The 26,041-nt window shown below is 39.7% G+C and overlaps 2 protein-coding genes across 10 annotated transcripts in view; both read right to left on the bottom strand.

Annotated features, from left to right (window-relative positions):
- GAS2L3 (growth arrest specific 2 like 3) overlaps positions 1-6,772 on the bottom strand; it is a 37,482-nt gene extending 30,710 nt beyond the window's left edge. The window contains exons 1-2 of one of the 6 annotated variants that reach the window (XM_061417026.1): positions 6,199-6,772; positions 5,078-5,219 (exon numbers count right to left, since the gene is read on the bottom strand). The gene's annotated coding sequence lies outside the window, so the exon portion shown is untranslated. The other 5 variants (XM_061417025.1, XM_061417027.1, XM_061417028.1 and 2 more) reach the window with 5 other exon arrangements.
- Positions 6,773-10,172: 3,400 nt separating this feature from the next.
- NR1H4 (nuclear receptor subfamily 1 group H member 4) overlaps positions 10,173-26,041 on the bottom strand; it is an 81,367-nt gene continuing 65,498 nt past the window's right edge. For all 4 annotated transcript variants that reach the window (XM_061417034.1, XM_061417035.1, XM_061417031.1 and 1 more), the window contains 3 exons: positions 23,744-23,890; positions 15,172-15,285; positions 10,173-13,343 (listed from right to left, as the gene is read on the bottom strand). In XM_061417034.1, the coding sequence (XP_061273018.1) occupies positions 13,105-13,343; positions 15,172-15,285; positions 23,744-23,890 (500 nt within the window). In that variant the 3' untranslated portion in view covers positions 10,173-13,104. The remainder of the gene's footprint in view (positions 13,344-15,171; positions 15,286-23,743; positions 23,891-26,041) is intronic.

The raw sequence follows: 26,041 nt of genomic DNA, 5'->3' as shown, positions 1-26,041 counted from the left end.
GCAGTAGCCCCACCACACAAAGCCAAGTTGAGGAAATTGGATTTTATTCTAAGTGCAGTAGGAAGCCATGGAAGAGTTTTAACCAAAGGAAAGACATAATGTAATTCATAGTTTTACCAGATCTCCTGCAGCGGGGCGGGAGACATGGGAGCAAAATAGTGACGGGTTTAACAGAGAAAAGGGGGAAGGAAACAGAAGGACAGGTGGGTAGAGATGTGGGAAAAAGAATCAGTGGCTTCAGTGAGAGAAGGAGAAGCAGAGAGGAGTGGTGGGAGAGCAAAGGACACTGAGCACGTAGGAGATGAGATGGAGAACAGCCTGGAAGGGGAAGAGGAGTGGACCCACCGCAGCAGTTCAGCGACAAATGATGGTGACCGAGGAGGGACGCTGGTAACGTCTCAACCAGAGAGAAGTGGATGGATCCGACATCTATTTTGGAGTTAAGAATCAAGACTTGATAATGGGTTAGAGATGGAGGGTGAAGGCAAAGGATGTGGGCGCAGAGTGAATTATCAGGAACGACTCCAGGTTTTCTGGTTTAAGCAACTGAGCAAATAGATGATGGCAGTGTTTAGTGAGATAAGGATGATGGGCATCTGAACAGACTGAAGCAGGGAACCCAGCAGAGATGGCAAAAGCGCTGTGTTTTGGTCATGTTTAATTTGAGACTCCTTTAAAGACATTCAAGCCAAAATGTCATTTTGGCAGTTGGAAATCTAGAGCTAAGAAGAAAGTCTGGGAGGAGACAGAAATTGTCAGCAATCCTTGGGAGATAAAGCCGCTAGAAAGAGTGAGACCTTTCTGGAGAAAAAAATGGAGAGAACAGTGATTAGGGCCTAGAACAAGTCCTGAGAAAATCCAACATTTAAACAGGAGAAAAAGAGTCAACAGGAGGGACAGAGTCCTCATCTAGATTATTCCAGGTTTACAACTCTTCTGATTTACCTTCTCCCAGGAGCCCTTCCTGATTGGCCTAAATTAATTCTGCTTATATCTGTAGCTCTTGAATTCACCTAGCATTTCTCCCAATTCCTTATTTATACAGTGTTTTATACTCCAGTTCTTGCCTGGAGAATTCCATTGACAGAATTAAGTCCATAGGGTCGCAACTTGGTCAAGCAATGTACAGAAATAATGAAGAAATAGTATATACTTAATTCTGTCCATGGAATTCTCCAGGCAAGAACTGGAGTTGGTAGCCATTTCCTTCTCCAGGGGAATCTTCCAGACTTCTGGGGATTGAACCTGCGTCTCCTGTACTGTAGGCAGATTGTTTACCATGTGAGCCACCAGGGAAGCAAGTCTATTACAGGATCGCTACTGGAAGTAGTGTTGAGAGAAGTATTCAAGCTGAAAGTTTAGGAAAACACTTGCAGTGGAAGATGGATGTGTGAACATCTCTAGGAAAAACCAGATAGGTAAAATGTGGTGCAAGTCTTGGAAGCCGACACACAGCAAACAAGTATCTAACAGGAAACTTTTGGGGGTATTTATTATTTTTCATTTTTGTTTATTATGGGACCTGAACTGATAAATAATCTTGCCTCCCATCACACATGTCCAAGGAGAAATACGTGAAGTAGTTACTAGTCAAGGTACCAGCAGGTCAAGTGAGCTACCTGATATAAAATCACTGAAAAAAAAAAAAAAAAAAAAGACTAAATCTGGTGTACATTTAGCAGAGGATCCAAATGAACAGGACAGAAGAGCTATGCCAACAGGCAAGGGCTCTGGGGTCAATATACTATTCAGGAGTTCATGTGGCTGTCCTACTGGATAAGTACATTTTTATTACATCTTTTAAATAAACTCCATTTGCAGCAGACAGGATAATGAACCCCAAAGACATCTATGTAATAACCCCCAAACCTGTGAATATACTGTTTTCATGAGCAAAATGGACCCTGCTGATTGAGTAAATTAAGGGCCTAAGAAAATGGGAGGTTTTCCTGGTGAGCCCATTATAATAACAAAAATTCTTATAAGTGGGAGACAGAAAGGTCAGAGCCAGAGAAGGGGATGTGAGAATAGAGGTGGAGAAAGATTGTCACACTGCTGGCTTTGAGAGGAAGGAGCCAAGAAATGTTTAAAAAGAAAAAACTTAAAATCAGTTTGCCTTTATATACGACAGACTAAAAGAATCAATGGAAAACATGAAAGTGAAAAGTGAAGTCGCTCAGCCTTGTCTGACCCTTCGCAATCCCATGGACTGTCACCTGCCAGACCCCTCCATCCATGGAATTTTCCAGGCAAGAATACTGGAGTGGGTTGCCATCTCCTTCTCCAGGGGATCTTCCCGACCCAGGGATCGAACCCAGGTCTCCCATATTGCAGGCATATGTATACAATGGAAAACATGCATATACACTAACATCAGTTCAGCTCAGTTCAGTTGCTCAGTCGTGTCCGACTCTTTGCAACCCCATGAATCATAGCACGGCAGGCCTCCCTGTCCATCACCAACTCCCGGAGTTCACCCAGACTCACGTCCATCGAGTCAGTGATGCCATCCAGCCATCTCATCCTCTGTCGTCCCCTTCTCCTCCTGCCCCCAATCCCTCCCAGTCAACTCTTCACATGATGTGGCCAAAGTACTGGAGTTTCAGCTTTAGCATCATTCCTTTCAAAGAAATCCCAGGGCTGATCTCCTTCAGAATGGACTGGTTGGATCTCCTTGCAGTCCAAGGAGCTCTCAAGAGTCTTCTCCAACACCACAGTTCAAAAGCATCAATTCTTCGGCGCTCAGCCTTCTTCACAGTCCAACTCTCACATCCATACATGACCAAAGGGAAAACCATAGCCTTGACTAGACGAACCTTTGTTGGCAAAGTAATGTCTCTGCTTTTGAATATGCTATCTAGGTTGGTCATAACTTTCCTTCCAAGGAGTAAGTGTCTTTTAATTTCATGGCTGCAGTCACCATCTGCAGTGATTTTGGAGCCCAAAAAATAAACTCTGACACTGTTTCCACATAAAGAAATGTAAAACAACATTAAATGTCTATTAACAGGAAACCTCTAAAATAACATACAGGACATTCATACAGTGGATTCATTCGGCCACTTGAAAGAATAAGAACTGTTTGTATTGATACGAAAAGATGTCCATTATATGTCATGCAACCAAAAGCAATTTGCAGGACAGTACTTAATTATGTTACTCTGGTCACAGTGTTTTCTAAACTGTGTGAGGGTGAGAGAAAAAAATTCCTGAACAAAGTTAAGTAATTTTTTTCAACAGCCAATTTTATTTTGGCAATCAAAAACATTAACAAGTCATCCAAAGAAAAACAAAAGTCACAATATTTAAAATTCTATGTAAAGTGAGCCCTTCACCATAGCTTATACTTTCTTACAGAAAAGTTTGTTTTTGTGAGAGGAGGTAGAAATCTCTACCAGTCAGCACTTCAGCAATATCTAACATGTGACTGATGGTCATAATATTGTAAAAGACCCTTACAGCAGTAAAAATGAAACTGCATTTAGTGTATCTGCTACATTTCATCATATTTTAGTTCTTTGAAAATTGGTAATTCATTGACAAGATACATAGCAACTTTCTGTTAAAACCCCTATTTTGTAACAATGCAATATGAGAAAACTTTTTGAGTTTTTAGGAGAAACACTGAAGAGATAACAATATAATTATTGGCTGCATCTTGTAAACATTACTTCTGAGGCATTTCTCTATGGTAGTTACATTTCAATTAAAACAGGGAAATTCAAAGTGAGACAACTGACTGACAGACTCAAGTTTCCTATTCTCTCAAATACTATGTACACTTCAAGTTTCATTAAGAATTTAAAAAATAACAAAGTAGAGGGAGAAACAAATAATAGGAAGAAAGTAAAACACACCCACACAGAAATACAGCCAGTTTACAGTATGTATGCATTAACCTTAACCCCTTACTTTCCTCACAACAGTCAGCTTGAAAAACAATTACTGAAATAACTGAACTTTCATTATCTCCAAACTTAAATTGAAATTGACGGAGAAAAAAACAAAAAGAGTGCTGCTTAGTAAAAAGTACAGTAAATACGCAAAAACTGAATGGGAAAATATAAATTAGGAAACATTACTTTTAAACCGACCAAGTCTCCAAACGTCATTGGACTCATTTCGTTTTTTAGTAATAGCAGTATACTGTTAACATTATTCCTTTATCACACACTTTGATTCACCATCACAAATTACTTACCACTATTTTTTAATGAAGTAGTCAAAATGAACTGAAACCCATGGGAAAAATGAACCTGGGCCATACAAACAACTTTGTGCAAAGAAGCTTAAATCTGGGTATATAAATGCAAGAGTAGTGTGATTAAAAAAAGGGGCTGGACATTGGAGTGAGACAGTCTAGACTGAATTCTGGGTGAACCTCAGTAGCTTCATTTCTTTCTCTGGGCTTCAGTTTCCTCATCTATAAAATGGAGAAAACACCAGTGACGCTGCAGGATTACTAACAGGTTTAACAATATATAAGTAAAGCATCTAGAACAGGACCTGATACATGCTAGGTAATAATGCATTTGATAAACAGTTGTTGTCCTTGTTGATCAGTCCCTCAGTCATGTCCATCTCTTTGCGACCCCATGGACTGCAGCCAGCCAGGCTTCCCTGTCCTTCACTGTCTGCCTAAGTTTACTCAAACTCATGTCCACTGAGTCAGTGATGCCATCCAACCATCTCATACTGATAAACAGTAATGAGTACTTTACATGTACAAACTTAATCAATGAATGATAAATATTAATACCACTACCTCTGGTACTGCCTTCACCTTTTGCTCCTCTCTGCCCAGCAGCACAGAAATAACGCTTGTTATGTGTCAGGTAATGTACTAAACTAGTTACATGGATTATTTCATTTGATCTTCACAAACGTCACAGCAATAAGGTAGCAACTACTTAATATTAACCTTTGTTTACACAGCACAAAATATAGACTTAGAAAGATTAAATAACTTGCCTAAGGTCACACACATAGTAAAGTGTGACTTCAGAGCCCCCACACTTAGAAACACATAAAAAGAAACATTACTTATAATTCATTAAAGTGGAAATAGCAGACAGACCTACCACGCAAAGTCCGTTGGTTTGTAATGAGGTTTTGAAACAGATGAGTCAGACAGACACGTATCGGGATCTACACCAGACGACTACCACCAGTTTCCACTTCTTCATTCAAAACCATTTCAATCTCCTCCTAAAGGGAATCTGAGGTGGCGAGAATGCCAATTCCTAATTATTTAAGTGCCAACTGAGGAGATCAGACAGTTCACAACACGCTTATCTTCTGCGAGAGTAGGTATTAACACTCTTCACACAAACGAAGCTAAACCCAAACTCTGACCTAGACAGGGCCGGCAAAGAAACATCTCTTCACTTAATAAGAACTGACCAGCTTTTCTAACAGACGTTCCACGAAGCACTCTAAATCAGTAAGACTCAATCTTGCGGTTCGAAGAGATTAGTTAGGAACCAGGAGCGACTGAATGGCAAGCACAGGCTCCAAAATTTTCCTTCGACTTCCAAGGCAATCTACAAACCTCCCCGCAACGCAGCCCTTCAAACCGAAACGTGCGGGTAGGAAAACCAGCGCTCACAGCCTTGAGGTACGTCCCCTCTTTCCGTTCATCTCGGCGACATGACCCTTGCATGGATCGGAGGGAACAAACAGATAACTTTTCCCTCTGCCGGATGGCAAAATAACTATCTGCAATTTCCCTTCCAAGGTCAGTGACTTCATCAGTTCTTCCCAGGGGTAACACCGAGGAATTAAGTGACCCTATATGAGCTAGGTGCTTGCAAACAAAGGTGCCTCTGGAGAGGCTAAATTTCAGACTCTGATCTCTTCCTGGATTCTAAAGCAGAGCGGCAGCGAGTGATTACCTCGTCTCCCGCCTAGCACACCTGCCGCCCCAGCACACCTGTGGCCCCTGCACCAAACCTGGGTGGGCAGAAGGCAGGGACTTGCTTCATCTTGACGGCCCCAGGGACCAATCAGCGCACGCGACTCCCAGAGTGGACCAATCGCACATCAACTTGAATCCCGCAGCTCGGAGCCCCTACTGAATCAACCCTTTGAGTGGGCTGAGCGCGAGGCCTCTTCCAATGCCAGTTGAGGCACCGCAACCCCAAGAAGGCAAGTAAGAGTTCGCGAGGAAAAGAGAACGTCAAACAAAGAAGTACTCACCCGCACAGGCGCAGGACGGTCACTTCTTGCTGGGCAACATCTCGCTCAATCTGTGCCTGGCCGACACGCCCCTACCCAACCGCCGCCGCGGCTGCCTCAGGCTCAGGGTTCGCCGCGGCCCGTTTTGAAGGAACCAATCGCCGCGGCCTGTTTCGAAGGAGGCGGAGAGGGGCCGTGGCTGGAGGCCCCGCCCCGCCTCCAGGCCTCTAGGGAGCACGAGAGCTGCGTGCGTCCGGATCAAGGGACTAGTCGGTTTCCTCTGCCTAGGGTCACACAAGTCTGGCGGCAGAGTCGCTCTTCTCAGAGAAAATGGCTTGGTCACAGGGCACGTCCTTTCATCTGGCCCCTCAGCGACAACAATAAACCGTATTTGTCCAGATTAGCAGGAGAGGTGAATCAGTCTCTTCTCGAAGCAACCTGGAGTGTTGCTCAGAGTTGCCTGAGTTTTATCCTGATCTGTTAAGAGCCCCTCCCAATCCTAAATCCGATATTTCACTGTACTGAAGGCGCTGTCGTTTCCGGATACAAACTGTCATCCTTGTGAGGGGTTGGGGAGAGGGAGAGAAACCCTGCAGTTCCAGGCCACAACTGAAAGCAGAAAGAGGATGTTGGCTGTTCCTTCGGGAAACACCAGAGTAGGGCGTGGGGGAGGGGAGGGAGAAGGATTTGACCGCAACACCATGAGAAATCGGAGGGTTGAGGTAAAGTGGAGACTGGTCTTGAATGTAATAAAAAAAAAATAGGTCTCTGATCACTAAGCATGGCTTGCTGCTGCTGCTGCTAAGTCGCTTAATATGGGATAAAGTCAGAGCCGAAAGCCTGGAAAGCCAGGCCCTTTCTCTCAGCTTTGTTTTGTCAAATTATGTCACCTTTCTGGGTCTCAGTTTCCCATCTGTAAAGAGTGGAATTGACCAGGAATGATACTCTTTAGCTGGAGAAGGAAATGGCAGCCCACTCCAGTATTCTTGCCTGGAGGATCCTGTGGACAGAGGAGCCTGGTGGGCTGCTGTCCATGGGGTCTCACAGAGTCAGACACGACTGAAGCGACTTAGCATGCATGCGTGCATTGGAGAAGGAAATGGCAACCCACTCCAGTATTCTTGCCTGGAGAATCCCAGGGGAGGAGCCTGTGGGTTGCCCTCTATGGGGTCGCACGGAGTCGGACACAACTGTAGCGACTTAGCAGCAGCAGCAGCAGATGCTCTTTAACATTTATTCCTTCATTCACTTATCAACAACAACAACAAAAAAAAACAATGAAGAGGTACTGTTGCTTGCTGAAAGACTAAAAAGAGAAAAGTCTTTACCTTGAAAGTGCTCAGCAACGTGATAAAGACTCTGGAAATCAGAATCTGTGAAAGGGGAAACACCTACAGTGTTGAAGGGTGATGGTCAGAGCCTTGAAAAGACTTGAATTTTGAAGGACAAATAGGGATCTACCAAAGGAGAGGATAATTAGGAGTGAGAAGAGCTTTCTAGGCAGAGAGAATAAGCTTCCAGGGATGTGAGAACATCTGGAATGCTCTGGGAATTGTAGTTCTGAATGACAAGTTTAGGGATTTAGAGGTATTGATACATCAGGCTGGAGGAGTAAGCACAGAGGAAACCTTTGTAGATACTACAGAATTTAGATTCTTTCTTGCAAGCAATTGTGATTGATTTGTGTTATAGGGGGAAAAATATTTTTGAGGGTTTTGGAGACAGTAGTAAGATTGGCAGCAATTCTAAAAATTAAAAGATTATAATTACTTAAACTAGCTCAGAAGGGATAGTGAGAAAGAGATGTCTGGAGATATTTAAAAGGCTGATTTATCTGGACTTGGTATCTTGTGACAGTGATGCCAATCTAAGGAACACAGAACAACGCTGGGGGAAGAATAATGCATTTTGGTGTGAAGTCGTGTTCACTTTGAAATGTGAGGGGAATGTGCACGTTGAGGTGTTCAGAAGATATGGTTGGAAAATTAGGTCTGAAGCTGGTTAAAGTGGTTTGTGCAAGAGATAGAGATTTGAGAAGTCAATATAACAAACACACTTAAGCACTTGTTCTGTACCAGACTCCATCCTAAGCAGTGGGGTCCTGCTCTTGCAGAGCTTACCTTCTGGGTTAGCCCGGTAAAGGTGTCATCAAAAAGTTGACATTTAAGTGATCGTTGAATCGCTTAAATGAACCCAAGAGTGGTTGCTCCTTTTTTACTGGTGTCTTTACCAGAACCCTTTGCTGTCCATGACTGCAGTAGATCCATTTTCACAGGATCTGGTGTTCAAATCAACCTATGTTTTATAGCAGGGGTCCCCAAACTCTGGAATCTAATGCCTGATTAACTGAGGAACTGATGTAATAATAATTGAAATAAAGTACACAATAAATGTAATGCACTTGAATCATCCCGAAACCAGCACCCCCAACCCCACCACCACACACACACACTCTGGTCCATGGAAAAACTGTCTTCCATGTAACCGGTCCCTAGTGTCAAAAAGGTTGGGAACCAGTTTTATAGTGTTTCTATTTAAAACTAAAGGGGCAATTTGTCATACCATTTTCAGCCAAACTTTGAGTGGAATTCTGATTTTATGTTGGATTTGTTGAACCCAAATATCAAAATATGCACACTGCTTTCCAGAACCTTAAGAATAAGTAAATTGTGTCACACAGATTTTGTTTGGTGAGTCAACAGTTAACAGTTCTATTTTTTCTTAGATGCATGCTATGTACCTAAACATTTGAATACTATTTATTAAAAATTGAAACTATGTTATGTGAAGTATGTATACATTCTCTCTCAAACTCACACACACACTCACACACACCACTTAGTATTTCTGTAAGCTATTTGCTGAAATTTTGGCAGCAGGGTATTTTCATGGTTGGTTTCTTTTTATTTTCATTGTCTATTTGGTTTGTCTTGGTAACTCCTCTAGCTTATAAAGGACAATGTGGTGAAAAGTGAATCCAGAGTCAGGAAATCTGTGCAAATCAGATTCTCTAAGCCCATCTTCCTCATTGGTTAAAGGTGGGGAATGGGTGAGGAGTTCCCTTCTAGATTCTTTGTTATTGCTTTTCCTTTATGAATAAAAAAAGTCCTCCGTGTTGCTCTCTCAACTTCACTTTTACAAGAATTCTCAGTTAGTACCCCACCCCCCTAGTACCCCACTCCCTAAGCACATTCACCATCTTACCTACCTTGATTTTAACACTGCAATTAGTAATTGAGGGTTTCAACTAGTGAGCTGCAATTTACTTTCATGTGTAGATTTTCTAATTGGTGGTTAGGTTAATAGTAATGTTTTAGGTGTTCTCACTTGAAATTGGAATGGTCGTAACATGCAAAGCAAGCCTCACCAGTTTGCTTCCATCAGATGACAAAGTATTTTATTTAATAGTTCTAACTTTCTCCAAATTGTGATGAAAGCATCATGCTTGGAGATCTAAATTTTTCAAGTTATTACATTAGGAATATTCATTCATCTGACTACACATCTCTACAGAACACAGAAGAGTCACTCATAATCTCATAATCCTTGAATATTGAAATACGATTTGGTTTTTTTACAACCCTATAAGAATGCTCCTTTATTGGGAGGTGGGAGGGGGGTTCAGGATGGGGAACACGTGTACACCCGTGGCGGATCCATGTTGATGTATGGCAAAACCAATACAATATTGTAAAGTAAAAAAAATAATAATAATTTTTAAAAAATTAAAAGAATGCTCCTTTATTGCTTAAAGTTTACTGTAGTTGTTGGAGATTTTTTTCCTTTTGATTGATTTATTAGTGGTTTTGTTCTGCATTTTGTATTTTCTGCTGTTGTTTTTAATGCTTTGACATTAGCTATCAATCCGTGGATTCTGCCTTGTGTGAACTACTGGATGGAATTTGGGGGCTACAGATAGCTTGATTCACTCAGTTAATTAAACTACTCATTCAGCAGATGATCTATTGAGAGCCAATATTAAAAACAAGACTAAGTTCAATCTTAAAGGGATGTTATTGATTTACACTAACAAATATTATCTGTATGTAATTCAATAATATAAAATTTTATAACAGTTATGATCAATACTAAAATGTTATACTTATATAGAGTCGAATAGCCTCCCCTCCAAAATTCATATCCACCTGGAACCTTAGTTGTTGTTCAGTCACTCAGTCATGTCTGACTCTTTGTGACCCCATGGACTTCAGCACGCCAGGCTTCCCTGGCCTTCAGTATCTCCCAGAGTTTGCTCAAACTCATGTCCATTGAGTCAGTGATGCCATCCAACCATCTCATCCTCTGTCATCCCCTTCTTCTGCTTTAAATCTTTCCCAATATCAGGGTCTTTTCCAGTGAGTCAGCTCTTCACATCAGGTGGCCAAAGTATTGGAGCTTCAGCTTCAGCATCAGTCCTTCCAATAAATATTCAGGGCTCATTTCCTTTAGGATTGACTGGTTTAATCTTCTTGTTGTCCAAGGGACTCTCAAGAGTCTTCTCCAGCACCACAATTTGAAAGCATCAAATCTTTGGTGGCAAAGTGATGTCTCTGCTTTTTAATACGCTGTCTAGAAACCTCAAAATGTGCCCGTATGTGGAAATAAGATATGTATAGGTGATTCCCTCTTTAGGTTTGTTAATTTGCTGGTTTGGCTCACAGAACTCAGGAAAGCAGTTCACTTACTATTACCAGTGTATTATAAAGGCTACATCTCAGGAAGAGTCAAATGAAAGAGACAAAGGGTAAATGGAGGAGGGTGTGGAGCTTCCACACTCTCTGGCACATCACCCTTCTGCACCTCGATGTGTTCACCAGCCCAGAAGCTCTCCAAATACTATCATTTAGTGGGTTTTTTTAATTGGAATTTCCATTACATAGGCATGAATGATTAAATCACTGGCCATTGGCAACTGACATTGATCTCAATGTTCCTCTCCCTTCCCCAGAGTTCGAGGAATGGGACTGAATTCTAACCCTCTAATCACGTGGTTGGTTCCTCTGGTAACCATCCTCCACCCTAAAGCATCTAGAGGCCCACCAAGAGTCACCTTATTAGCATTAACTCAGGTAAGGATGAAAGGATCTTGTTATGAATAATAAAGATCCTCCTATCACTCAGGAAATGCCAAGAGCTTTAGAATCTCCATGTCAGGAACTGGGGACAAGTTATAATACTTGCTATTACAAGGTCTTAACCACCTGAATAAGTCCAGACCTAAGAGATTAACTTCTATCTCTACCTATAGGACACCCTCCGCTCCAGCTCAGTTCCCACCACTTGCTTTTCCCAGATGCCTTAGGATCTGGAAACACCAAAACACTCAGTTCCCCAAACTGACCCTTCTCCTTCAGGCATCCAGAAATTTACTTCTCTGTCTTAAATGTCCTTTCCTCACCACCCACTTCCCTGGTCAGTCTGCAACTTCCCATTTACTCTTCATTCATCAGCTCAATCCCTTTTGATGGTGGGTACTGAGAGCTTTATTTTGCAGAGGTGAAACTGAGGCTTACAAAGGCACTGTGCCCCTCCCTCTCTGGCCCACATTCCTCCTGGTCCTTAAACATCTGTACAACTCCCCCACCTCCCCTTCTTTGGCTCCTGCCACTGTGTTCACCTTGAATCCTCTCCTTTCTTACCCTGACCCATGAAGTCCTGACTATTCTTCAGGACCTCCCCCATGAGATTTTCCCAGGTAAGCCCACAGCACTTTCCTCAGCTTTTCTTTTAAGCCCCTCCAGGCAGTTACTGGGTCTTCATCATCTTTATATCTCCCATGGAGATTAGCATAAAGATTTTACTTAGTGGGGACTCAAGTCTTTTTTCTTGTTGAAACAAATGGAATTCAACTAATGTTAGCCCCAACTCACTCCTTTTCTACTGACTAGCCTTTGTTAGAACTTCAGGATTGCCTTAATATTTTAAAATGAAAAACTCTTTGCTGCTAAGCAAGCTCCAATTTGGCTGATTTCAGGAGTAAGGGACATGTAAACCCATTACTTACAGAAGGTGTTTTATTATATTTACTGAAGGATGGTGGGGATAAGAATGCAACAATATAACAATGAAGGAAGGAAATGAACTAATTCCTGCTTTAGGGGAAGTATACACAGCTGTGCACCCAGCTGAAGGAGTGTTTTCTAAAAGCAAAACAAACAAATAAATGAAAAATGAGTAATTACATGCATAAAGCCAATAGAGAGCACTTTTATGAGAGAAAAGGGAATGTCCCATCACTGGAGTTATCTGCATACTCTGAATTTGTAAATGCCACCTCAGGATCCTAAGCAGGGAAAGAATTTGCTTGAGGGAATATTTTATGTGAGACTCATTAACTCTTCTATACGCTATGCTCTGTGAACTTTGACGAATAAGAAATTATCAAAGGGCTATCACAAATGAATGAATATTCACCAGGACCTCCGGGGATGAGAAAAGCGCTATTTATGTTGTAAGAGTTTATCTTTGTGGAAATTACCCCCTCAGACTCAATAGGATGCCATTCATTCATCATTTAAAGAAATAAGTTTGCATATTTTTCAAATTTTGTTCCCAAAGAAAAGCCTGTTGCCATTATGTTCGGTTTATTGCCCAAATTGAACACAACTCTTTAATAAAATATATGCAATAAGGTAAGATGAAGAGCAAAATGAGTTTCCCCTATTTCAACAGACTTACAGTAATGATTAATTTAATTTGGCAAACAGGGCATGCCAATTTGAATGAAAAATTCCCTGAAGCTTTGTAAAATACAATATAGAGAGTATTTCAACCTAGCCCCATATTTACAGTTAGGGTTATATAACTACCACATAAATATAGAGGAAAATTCTGGCATGAAGCCAGGTACAAATGCAATAAAAGAAAGTTATGTATCAGATTTATATCAGGAAAATGAAGAGCTGGACCCTGCCTCTGCAGTGCTCATCACTGCACATCCCAGATTTCACAGAGAAGTGGGGTAAACTTGTGGTCATTCACTCTCCATGACATAAGCATGTCTGCGTGGTGATGGTTGAATGTCCTCAACTCAGTCAGGCGACCCAGAAGACAGGCAAAATGTTGAGGATTCTCAGGCTGATGAATCTTACATAACTTTTGTAGCACATCAAGCAGTGGCTCCTGAAGCTTCTCTACTGCCTCTCTGTCCTTTATGTATTGTCTATCTGTTTTTCAAGTTCAAAATAAAATGACAAAAAAAGTGGAAAAGTAAAAATTTGGCATAATTACAGCAAGGTTAATTTTTGAACTGTAACTTACAAATACTGTACACTTAAAATGGGCAAAGTATTCACATTGATGAATTTTTACACACATGTATATATACTCCTGTAATCACAATTAGATCAAGCTATAAAACCTTTACTGTCCCCCAGCTGCTGCTGCTGCTGCTAAGTTGCTTCAGTCGTGTCCAACTCTGTGGGACCCCATAGACGGCAGCCCACCAGGCTCCCCCGTCCCTGGGATTCTCCAGGCAAGAACACTGGAGTGGGTTGCCATTTCCTTCTCCAACTGCCCCCCAGAGGCCTGCCTAAATTCTCCCTCCAATCAATGTGTTCAGGAAAGACTGCACACTTCTCCTTTGGTTTTAAACTGTGTACTCTGTTACCTGTGCTTAGTCATTTTAACTCTGCACTTTGTAATAGAATGTTGCCTGGAGCCTGAAATATACAGAACAACCCATTCTCAAGGCTCTGACCTTTAAAAGTAAGACACTTTTCCATTCATTTAGAGATAAAATGTTGCAGAACAGAGAATAACATTTGTCTTGTTGGAGGTTTATAGGAAGATTATAACCAGACCTACCTGGACAGCTGCAAGAACAAAGGATTCCAGCACCAAGAAGTTTGCAGCAACCAACAACACCTGCTCCAATTTTATTATAAAAGAAGCCTGAGTTCTAACTTGGGTGAGATGGTTCTTTGGAACACTAGTCCACCATCCTAGTCTGCTGGCTTTCCAGATAAAGTTGCTATTCCTTATCCTAACAATTCATCTCTTGATTTTTCGGACCACCATGTGGGGAGCAGTACGAGCTTGGACTTGGTGACAAATGCACCCAAAAGGTAACCCCAAGAATAGATATAAGTGTCATTTGTGGTGAGTATATTCTGAGGAGTGGAATTTCTGGGTCATTCTTTCTAAAATTATAATTTCTCATGGTAAAACAAAGTAACAACTATTAATAGCATCTGCCAGAGTATCATATATTAAAATGGTTTAAGGCTAACACTGTAAGCTTTACAAATCAGGAACATGACATTACTTATTCCCAAATAATTAATCAAAAAATATAGACAAATTTTATGTACAGAGATTCATTTCAACATTGTTTAAAAAAACAGTAATGACAAATCTGGAAACATCTTGAATATCCAAACATGGTAACAACTAAGTAAATGATTATACATCATACAACATGATGTACATATTGCAACAAAATTCTACCAGTATGATTTTTAATGACATGGAAAAAGTATAAAGACACTATATTCTTTATTATGTTAAAAAAGTATATAGTTTTATTTATGCCCTGCTCAAGTTTCAACTCTTTAGATGAGCCTTCCCTGACTACTGATTATAACAGCATTTTGCTGCCAATTTCTTTCCTTATATGACATCTTAATTTTTTTGTAGTATTACCACATCCTGAAACTTCTTTTTGTTTGTTTCTTTATTCATTGTCTTTCTCACTCTGCTAGGATGTAAACTACATCCTTCCTGTTTCTTTGCTGCTATATCCCGCAATGTCTGGAAACATGTTTAGTGTATAAAGGTGTTCAAAATGCAATTATTAAATGAATGAGCATGATGTTCAGAAAAAGGCTGAGAACTACACTGAAATGTTAACAATGGTTCAATCTGAGTGATGGAATTATAGGCCATTTTACTTTCTCTTTATGTTTTTTATCCAAGATTTTCCTTAATATTCCTATAACCTTGAGAGGAAAACCGAAAAATGGAATAAAAATAAAGATATAACATTGAAATTACCTGGAGAGAGGATAACAATAGCTGTAAGCAGAGCATACTCTTCTTGAGTCATTTTCAATTCAGCAACACTTTTATAAAAGCTAAACATAGGTGTTATATATTCATCAGAGATACCTATGGGGGAAAGTTGAAAAATTGCAGAGGCATAATAAAATTTTTGAATGACTGAAAAGTGTAAAACTACAAACACACACAGACAATATTTATACCCACATACATACATTTAAATAATGACTATATATAAATATCTGAGTTAAAGGTGAGGCACTGCAAAAAAAGATCAGTTAACGAAATCCTTAAAATATAAACTAATCAATGATTTATCTTTGATCTTGACTGTGCCTTTGTTTTAGTCACAATATGTGACAATAAATGATAATATTCTTGAATTACCAAAAGAATCTCTGAACTTCACCATGTTCTAGATGGGGCTTAGTTAATCTTTTAAATATCACTATCTAATAATCAAGACATAGACAGCATATTAACCAATGAAAAATTATTGTTCTTTAGTCCGGAAGTATAAACTCTACTTAATACAGTAGCTAGAGTTCTTTACCAGAGAAGGCAATGGCACCCCACTCCAGTGTTCTTTTTTTTTTTTCTTTTTTCTGCGGAGGGGCCTGCCGGAGCGGCGCGTTCCGGCCCGTTCCGGCGCGTTCCGGCGCGCGCGCGCGCCTCAGCCAATCGCGTGCTCGCCCACCCCCCGCGGCCGCCTCCAGTGTTCTTGCTTGGAGAATCCCATGGATGGAGGAACCTGGTAGGCTGCAGTCCATGGGGTCGCAAAGAGTCGAACATAACTGAGCGACTTCACTTTCCGTTTTCTCTTTGATGTATTGGAGAAGGAAGTGGCAACCCACTACAGTGTTCTTGCCTGGAGAATCCCAGGGACGGGGGAGCCTGGTGGGCTGCTGTCTATGGGGTCGCACAGAATCGGACATGACTGAAGCGACTTAGCAGCAGCAGCAGCAGCAGAGTTCTTAACAGAGTTCCAATCTCTCTCTGAAGTATCAAACTTTATCCACTGCCTACCAGGCAATGGTACTTGGCTTTTCTCTTCAAACTCAGCATGTCCAAAAGCAAAGACACCATGTACAGAACTAAATTCCCCATCTTCCTCCAAATCCACTTCTCTCCTGATGTTCCCATCCTTAGTGACTGGTATCCTCACCCACCCAATTGTCTCCACCTGGTAACCAAGATTCAGCCTCCCTTTAACTCAGTCCAGTGCTGAGTCCTCTGGATTTGACCAGCTAACTCTCACTTGGCACCTGGTTGACTTAGTTTAAGTTTTTAATTGTTTTCATCTGGATTATTCCACCTGCCTCCTCACTGGTCTTCCTGTTTTCAGTGTGGTCCCTTTCAATCCATCCCAGAATCACCCTTCTAAAATTCAAACCACACCATGTCTCCCCAATTCTTTCACACCTCCAAAAACTCTCCATGGTTTTGGCATAAATGCCTTCCTTTTTACATAGGAAACTCTAGGCCCTGTCCCCGGCCTTTCCCACCACCGACTACTCACCCACATGATAGCAATAGGAGTTAACATTTGAGTACTCACTATGTATTAGGTGCTGTTCTAAGCACTTCTTGCACTGGGACTCATTTAATCTTTCTCACACCTGTGCCCATGGGCACAGAGAGGTTACATAACTTGACCAAAGACACATAGCTGGTGAAAAGTGGAACCAGGGTTCAAACCAAAGCTAGTAGGCCCCAGAGTCCTGGCTCTTAGTTGTGACTAAGGGGTACCGTCTTTCTATCACACAGCCTTTACTCCAGCCGTGTTCAGGCACTTGGAGTTCCCTAAACAATTCTTATTGCTCAGTTTTATACATGTTATTTTCTCTGCTTGCAATACCCTCCTCCTCCTTTATAACTTACTCCTCTTCATAATTTAAGATTCCTTTGTGCCATTTCCTCCAGTCATTCAAAAGCGATTAGTTTGGTGCCTGTTCTGTGCTTGGCCCCACTCCAGAAAAGCTTTGATTAGGGAATTGTGCAGAAAGTAAAAAAAAGAAAGGTTGTGTTGTGACTTATGGATGAATTAAGATGAGACCGAGTTTCCCAGAATTGGTTCACAATAGACAACTCTATTTCATCCCAAACTAGACCTAAAGCCTGAGAGCTTAGTTGAAAACATATCAAGTAAAATTGGATTCCAAATGCTAAAAGGAGTATAATTATCATCTAATAGTACATTTCACAGGCTTAGAAAGTCTGAATCCTCATCTTTAGATGAATCTGAAGAATCTTCTCAAACAGAATCCCTGGCCTTTCTCTCTTTTAATCAAAATAGCACTTTTCTCCCCTTCAATGCTTAATCGACCCCAGTGGGCTCTCTTAACAGTAGTGTCTTTGTTGAACAACTTGGGGATGACATCGTGTGGAAGACTTCCCTCTATCCAGCTATTACAGATTGAAGTGAATGCCCATGATCAAGCTGCTGCTGCTGCTGCTAAGTCACTTCAGTCGTGTCCCACTCTGTGCGACCACATAGACGGCAGCCCACCAGGCTCCCCCGTCCCTAGGATTCTCCAGGCAAGCACACTGGAGTGGGTTGCCATTTCCTTCTCCAATGCGTGAAAGTGAAAAGTGAAAGTGAAGTCGCTCAGGTGTGCCTGACTCTTAGCGACCCCATGGACTGCAGCCTACCAGGCTCCTCCATCCATGGGATTTTCCAGGCAGGAGTACTAGAGTGGGGTACCATTGCCTTCTCCGCATGATCAAGCTAGATACAACTTAAAATTCAGACAGCTGGAGTATGTAGGCTGGGACTACTAGTCCTGGTTGCCAACAGGCATAGTAGTTAAAGAGGTAGTAAGTCTGAGTCTAAAAGCTGACCTATGACTTGATCTTGGGCACACTACTTAAACTCTTTAGGCCTCAGTTTCCTCATCTGTGAAATGTGAATTGTAACAATAGTATTAAATGAGATAAAATATGTAGAGTTCTTAGCACCATGCCTAGCCTTTAGTCACTCTACTTGAGGGTAATTGTTAGGTACTTAGTATAGTGAAAGTGAAAATGTTAGTCGTTCAGTAGTGTCCGACTCTTTGCAACCCCATGGACTGTAGCCCTCCAGGCTCCTCTGTCCATGGAATTCTCCAGGCAAGAACACTGGAGTGGGTTGCCATTACTTCCTCCAGGGAATCTTCCTTACCTAGGGATAGAATCCAGATCTCCTGCATTGCAGGCAAATTCTTTACCATCTGAGCCACCAGCTCAGATGCAGCATCCTGTCTGGCTCATGGTAAACTCTCAGTAAATGTTAAACCCTCATAAATGTTAGAGCAAATAATCATAATAAGAACTATTATTGTCATTATTCAGGAAATTGGGTCAATACATTCATTCCATCTTAATTTTTGATTAAGCTCATGTACTTCTGTATTTACAAAGCTGTATTTTTGCTTTTTGTTTTGTTTTTGCATCCTGCAGTTTGCTAGAGATGAATACAAACTGGCTGATCAGTGATTTGCCTCAGTATTTTTCTAGGTATTAAAGCCAAGCTAAGATCTGTATTTGTTAATAAGGCCACTCTTTTTCACTTTTGAGAAATGGCAGTCTTCTATATTTGAGTACTATACTCATCAGCTGCAGTTACCTAAAATAACTCACAACTGTCATTATTTTAAAAAATACATAAAGGTTTGGAGATAAGGTTGGTGGTGGTTTAGTTGCTAAGTTGTGTCCGACTCTTGTGATCCCTTGGACTATAGCCTGCCAGGCTCCTCGGTCCATGGGATTCTCCAGGCAAGAATACTGGAGTGGATTGCCATTTCCTTCTCCAGGGGATCTTCCCAACCCAGGGACTGAACCCCCATCTCCTGCATTGCAGGCAGATTCTTACAAATTGAGCTACGAGGGAAGCAGGCAACTGATTGGAAAATATTTATGAAATCATCTTTGACTACCTAATTTCTTATTTTGTTTTCCCAAATCCCTTTCACCTTCCAAAGATGATACCATTAGCTATCTAATTGCAACTGGTAATTTGGGGGGGGGGGGCGGGGAACAGGTTAAAATGTTTATTAAAAATGTTCATCTTATAAATGTTCATTGTAAAGACCAACAGTGAACATAGAGAAAATGTAGAAAATAAATAATAGAAGAGTTTAAAAAATTATTTTCCTACAGGATAGATAAATATAAAGTTGCTTTTGGAATTAGAGTGGATAATCAGAATTAATCATGCCAGCGTAAACAAAGAGATGCTTTAAGTATTTCTGAGCCAGCAGTTTCTAACATAAGCAATGTAACAACAGCATCATCCTGAAGGGGCAGTCTCTTCTTGTTTTCCTGCTTCCTCCTCCTCCAGAAACTTGTTCTAAGTCCAATTAGTTGATTTTTGGTCACAAGAGGGGGCTATTTTCTAATTTAATCACAAAGCTTACCATGAAAATGTTAGTTGTAAAAAAAAAAAAAAATCACTGTTTCTGCTTCTCTGTTTTTTGTTTTCCTTAAAAAAGTCTGTGATTGATCAATTATTTTTCCAATGATAAATATTCTCTGAGAGAATAACCATGTGATAGAATTAACACTATGCTCTTTAAAGTTACTTTAAATGTAAATGTCTTTATTTCCTAATTAACTTCCTAGTTTTAACTGGGGGCAAAAATAAAGCAGAGGTATGTGTGTGTGTACCAAACACAAATGCACATATACAAGGCATCCTCATTTGGCTAGGACACCCTACTCATATTTCAAGGCCAAGTTCAAATTTTGCTTTTTTGGTGGAGCTTTTCCTGTCACGTTGAAGCAGAATTAGTTGTTTCCTCCTCTATGTTCAATTCTATTGCACCTCTCACAATTCAAATCTCTCCCTCCCATTAGAGTGTGAAATACCATCTACATTTTATAAGAACAGGAGTCAACTGCTCTATCCCCAGTGCTTGGCACACTGCCTGACCAATAAAGATGTTTCTTATTCATATCTGTGTCCTTAGTAACTAGCATCCTACTGGAGACACAGTAGGAGATTAATAAATGCTTGTTAAATTATGCAGTATTATGTTTTGTTTGTTCCTAGCAATGAAGGTTACATAGCTGTGAGATGTACTAGGAGAAAGGATGCCATTCAGACAATGGAAATATTCTTGCGGTGCTAAGAGATTGGACCTTGGCCTCTGTTTCAATTGCTAACCTCCACTCAGTGAGTCATTTTTGCCATACTGTTGCCTTGATTAAAATATTTAAGATATTTAATACTTTCCAGTAGTCTGAGTGGCTAAAATTTATCTTAGGATAATGGTGCTTAAGAGTTGCCAGGGTTTGGACTGTCAAATTTCGGATTCATTTCAACCAAATTCACCAATTTTTGTGCACCTTGTCTGTGCCGGGCACTGTGTTAGTGCTGGGAACAGTTCTCAAGTGGTTCACAGATTGATGGAGGAGACAAACGCATAAATAAATACATAATGTCCCAAACTGGACAAGTAAAACAGGCTTGGGAAATACTGCTGAGGGGCAATGGAAATATTGACACTTGTGTTACTTTAATACTATCTCTTATTTTGAAGGGGTTTCTTCCTATAATTTGACCCCCAAATTTGTCCCATGCCAAAATAATCATGTGACCACTTTGAAAAGCAACATGAGAAGTTGTAAGATTTCTAAAATTTTAGAATTGAAACTTTCTTATAAATATTCTGTCATTTGTCTCTGTACATTTCCAACCTTTCTTTCAAAGGTCTGTGAACAAACAGTCTATGAACTGACAGTTTAAATCTGCTTCATTAGAGAATTTAGCTTTTATAACAATTTTCATTTTGTGTAAGTTAAAGCAGCAAAATCATATATATTTAAAAAGCAGAAAACATATACTATATACGGTATGCTTTACTATACTACAACAAGTCCATCATTCTAATAAGCATCTCTCTTTCCTCTGACCTCATTGTCTCTATTCATTCTATTATTTGCTTAAATGCAATTTCAGATTGATAGTTGCTTCTTGTGCCTTCTTCAGTCAACCAAAGGGGAAGAACCATGTCTTACTGGGTCTTTATATTCCCTACCAGCTAGTAGCGGGGCAAATATTAGATCTTAGCAAGTGACAGGTACAATGTACAGAAATAGTGCTGGGCTTTGAGTAGAACACCTGTGTTCCTCTCCTGATAGTCTGCTGATTAGCTGTATGACCCTGGGCAGGTCACCCAGCCCATGTAAGCCTTTCCCCAATTATAAAATAGGAACATAGCCCTCACCTTTAGAGGCCCTTGGAAATACTAAGAAGATGATGCTTGTAAAAGCAAACCATTGCAAAATCACAAGGTATATTGTCATCTTAATAAACACTTACTGAATTGAATATTTCACTTATGTCTGTTGTGGGTAATCAAAAAAGGCCAAAAAACACTATAGTTTTCACAGGTTATTTCAATTTGAAGTGAACATAACAGAACAAGTTGTTAAGTCTGTGAGAAGGTATTGCTAATTTCCTTAATGTAAAAATGTAAACTAATTAGTGTCGGCAAGCCCTTTTCAGTTCTATCATATTTTATGGTATCATATGATTATTCCTATTTTTATTAAAAATTCCAGGTTACAAATGAATTTTGCATAATACCACATTAGGAATAAAAAACTGATGCACTAGAATTATGAAAAAAACAACTCAGCCACAGGTTGTGTCAGAAATATATTCTGAAGCCTCAATTAACATAAATAAACACTGTAATCCTCACTAAGTAAATGTATCTCGGGAGACAGTATCTTGGTGGATGTAATGGGATTTAATAATAGCAAACAAAAGAGTATGAATTTGAAGAACAGGAAAAGAAATTTTACATTATATTCTTTAAAGAGCTCTGTAGGCTTAAACAGGGTAACTTTGAAATGTTATTCTGGAATTAAACATACAATAGAAATAAGAATGTGTTATATTTGCATAAAAATAAAGTTATTCTGAAAGGTCATCTTGCAAGATCAGGTTTTTATATGGTGTGGGGAAAAGGCAATGTTCTGAAAATCCACTGGGGGAAGCAAATTCATAAATATTAATAAATGGAAGCATCACTATAGATTAAAAATATGAAGCAGCACATGAATTTGGGTGGTTTTTATTGTCATGATATGTGGCTGCTGTTTGGGTAAAGTATCTTATGAGCCAGAGGCATGCATGTTTCTTTATACAGACTGTTCTAGAAAACTTCATTCTTGAACTTTTCTCAAATTTGCAGTATTACAAGTTCTGTAACTTATGTTATCAAGTAAGGTTTTTTCTTTTTGATCACTACATGTTGTTAGTCTGTAAGACCCTCATGTCTTCTCACCTAGTTATTACATTGGTCTCTTTATAGAGACCTGCTACTTGTCTTAATTCCTCCAAACCTTCCTTCACAATAAAGATCTTTGCGTAGTACTTTTATGGTCATATCGTATCTGTTCAGAATATTACCAAGAATCCCAATTACATAAGAACTAAAGCTACTTTTGTGGCATTCAACATCCTTAATAATCTAGCATTCACTGCATTTTCAGCTCCAAAAATATTGTCTTGCAGCAATATCAAGGTATATGTCAGTCCTATACATGGATGCTCTCTCATTTCTCCATATCTTTGTACCTGCAGTTTCTATATTATTATATTGTAAAGGCTATATCTCTTGGAATGCCTTTTTCAGACTTTTGTGGCTTGACAAGTTCATAACCATCCTCCATGGTTCAACTGTAATTTTACATGCCTTTTCTGACTCACCAGGAAGATTTGGCAGAAGGGAGGCACATCTTTAGGCTTCACCTTCATTTTACATACATATTCCTTACAGTCTCTCTTACACTCCTTTGGAATCACTGGCTTGGACACCTTACTTTTCCACTAGTCTGTGAGTTCCCCGAGGACATACCCTCATTTCCATACCCTCCCCATCACAGTATTCCTCCACAGTAAGTTAAACTGTGTTATTCATTCATTATTTCATTTTATCTGAGAGGCAGTGAAGTATAGTGGCTAGGACACGTGGCTTCTGAAGTCAGGCTTCCTGTCTATCTCTGAAAAAATTATTTAACCACTCTCTGTCTTAGTTTTTTCATCTATAAAATGGGAAGAATAATATTACTTAAAGGATTTTTGTGAGGATTTGAGGAACCAGTATATAAAGTATTTAGAACAGTGCCTGAAACCCAATAAGTGATATATAAATGTTGCTATTGGTATTATTTCTTATTTGGCTTTGAACTGAGATAAATAGCTTGATACATAGTCATTCATAGCTGAAGTTTCTGAATAAATGGATCTTTTTCTAGACTGAATAATCCCCACTCCTTTATGGTATTTTAAAAATCAGACTAATTTTCCAATATTTAAAAAATGTTCTCCTTTGGTCCTTCATCTTAATACAGTGAAAAGAGTATTTTTGGTATTTTGCTATTACAACAAGAATTTTTGAACCAAGTCACAAAATTTGCATCTATTTAAATTGCATCTTTTCTTTTTTGAGTCATTTTCCATGCTAGTCACAATGGGCATAAATTACATAGGACAGGCAAGAGGCCTGCCTTCATGGCATATTCAAATTCTTACTTGCAGGAACAAACGTTTCTTACCATTAACCAAGTTACTTACCACTCTTTCGAATTCTTTCTTCCAGTAGGTCAGTATGTCCAGCTGGAAGTTTCTTACTGAAAATCTCAGCTGAACGGAGAAACATCGCTTCAACTGCAGACCCTTTCAGCAAAGCAATCTGATCTTCATGGTCCAATGTCTGAAATCCTGAATGAAGATGGTAATCAAATCGGTATCAAAAAGTTGAATGTTGTATAACAATATTTCACCATCCCCACTGATAGAACATTTCCATAAAGTGACTTTGTAATTGTTTTAAGACTGAGTAGCCAAATCGAGTTAATAAGTATCTGTTGTATTCCCCAAATAGAAGCTGACTTTTATATTCATTGAGCAGGATTTGGTCAATGAATTGGGCAAAAAAGGATATCATGTCTACACCAAATATATATACTTGTATACTATGGAAGACACAGGCTGATTCAGATGAAATACTGGAGACAAAGCATATTGTCTTTGAACCATTATTTTAGTCACATCAGAAAGGGTCAGGGAGGGTTGACTCTGTAGAATGGAAGTATCCACAAGCCAGAAAACATTTTACATGTACTCAGAGGCTTAAGTGAATATTTGACCAACTCATGTGAAGAAGCGGCATTCTACCCTCCTTGCCAAAAACACAATCAGGGCCATGTTGAGGTGTCTGCTCTGAGCTCAGCACTGCACATGCAGGGTAGGGAAAATAAGAGAAATATGGGAAAGAACTGATGACCTGAAGAAATATAATGCTGCCCGGAAAATCCAAAGTCCTTATGCAGACTTATAGGCTACAGTCCCCAGAAGCCTCTTTGACCTCCTTTTCTCCTTCATCACCTCCTCTTCAGTCATTGTGCTCCAGCCACACTGACTCCTGGCTCTGCTGTGAGCCCACAAGTCTAATTTTGCTTCAGGGTGTTTGCCTTTCTCCGACTATCCCCATGCCTCACTCCCTCACTGTAGGCAGGTCTCTGCTTCAAGGTGACCCTACCTAAAATAGTACTTCCCAGCACTCACTAGCCCCTACCTTCTTTATTTTCATTCATAGAACTTAACACTGTCTGACATGATACTATAGGATTACTGGATTATTTGTTAATTGTCTGTCACTCTCCTAGAGTATAAACTTTGAAGACAGAAACTTTGCCTGTTTCATTCATTTCTGTTCCAAGTGCCTGACATATAACTTGTATCCAAGAATTATTTGCTAAATAATTTTATAATGACTGAATGAATGAATGGGAAACAAACACAAACTCATGTACATATATGTATTAATACACAGACACACATGGACACATGAACACAGATAGAAATAAACTAATGCCATCAGAGTCTAAATGCCCTGGAAAAGCATTAAAGAGCAACAGAATTCAGAGAAGAGAGTAATGCCAAGAATTAAAAGTCACTACATTGATGACAGGCATTCAAAAATACTTGCTTAATGAATAAATGAATGAATTGAAGAACTGAAAACATAGCAAGAGTCTGTTAATGGTGATTACCTAAATAAATTATGGTAAATCAGTATAAAATATTACAGTATGGAGGACAGTATAAAATAAGGTCTCTAAAATCAGGTTGCCTGGAATAAAATTCTGTCTCTGACACTTGCTATCTTTGTGGTATTAGAGAACATAATCTTAATGCCTCACTTTCTTCATCTCCAAAATGGGGATTATAAAAGTACCTGCTTCTTAGGATTGGCAGAAGTATTAATGAAACAATTGCATTAAATAACTTAGTACAGTTTTTGACATACAGTAAGTACTTAAATAATGTTAACTATTATTATTACAATAGAATACTATGCAGTTCTTAAAAGCATGAGACTAATTTACACATATGGACATGGGAAAATCACAGATGCTTAAAAAAATACTCCCAAAGAAATATATATTTTATGATCTCATAAATGTTAAAAAACCTACATATGTGTACATTTGTAGAGATAAAAATATGTGAAAGAAATCAAACCAGACTTCTATTAATGGTGGACTAGAATAAAGATGATACAGGTGGGTGAAGAGGGGACTTTCTAACCCTAACTTTCTGCTCCATATATTTCTGCATTGTTTGAGTCAGGTGATTGAATTACTTACAATGGACACCAATTTATTCAGAGTTTTTCCATCTAAAACTTTAAAAAATGGAGTCAAAGATTCCTTCTTTGCCTGCCTGCTGAGCCTGCCTTCTGAGATGGCCCAGATCTACGAGGTATGATTTTTAAGGAGGTTTGGAAAGGTAGGAATTTTTTTTATCAAAGTCCATTAATCTTTTAAATTCATCCCCCCATTGATAAGCAAACATTTAAGTCCTTTT

This window comes from Bos javanicus, chromosome 5, assembly GCF_032452875.1.
Source record: "Bos javanicus breed banteng chromosome 5, ARS-OSU_banteng_1.0, whole genome shotgun sequence".
Classification (NCBI taxonomy): Eukaryota; Metazoa; Chordata; class Mammalia; order Artiodactyla; family Bovidae; genus Bos; species Bos javanicus.
Note: the sequence above shows the minus strand (reverse complement) of the source record. Positions and strands in the feature narration are given on the sequence as shown.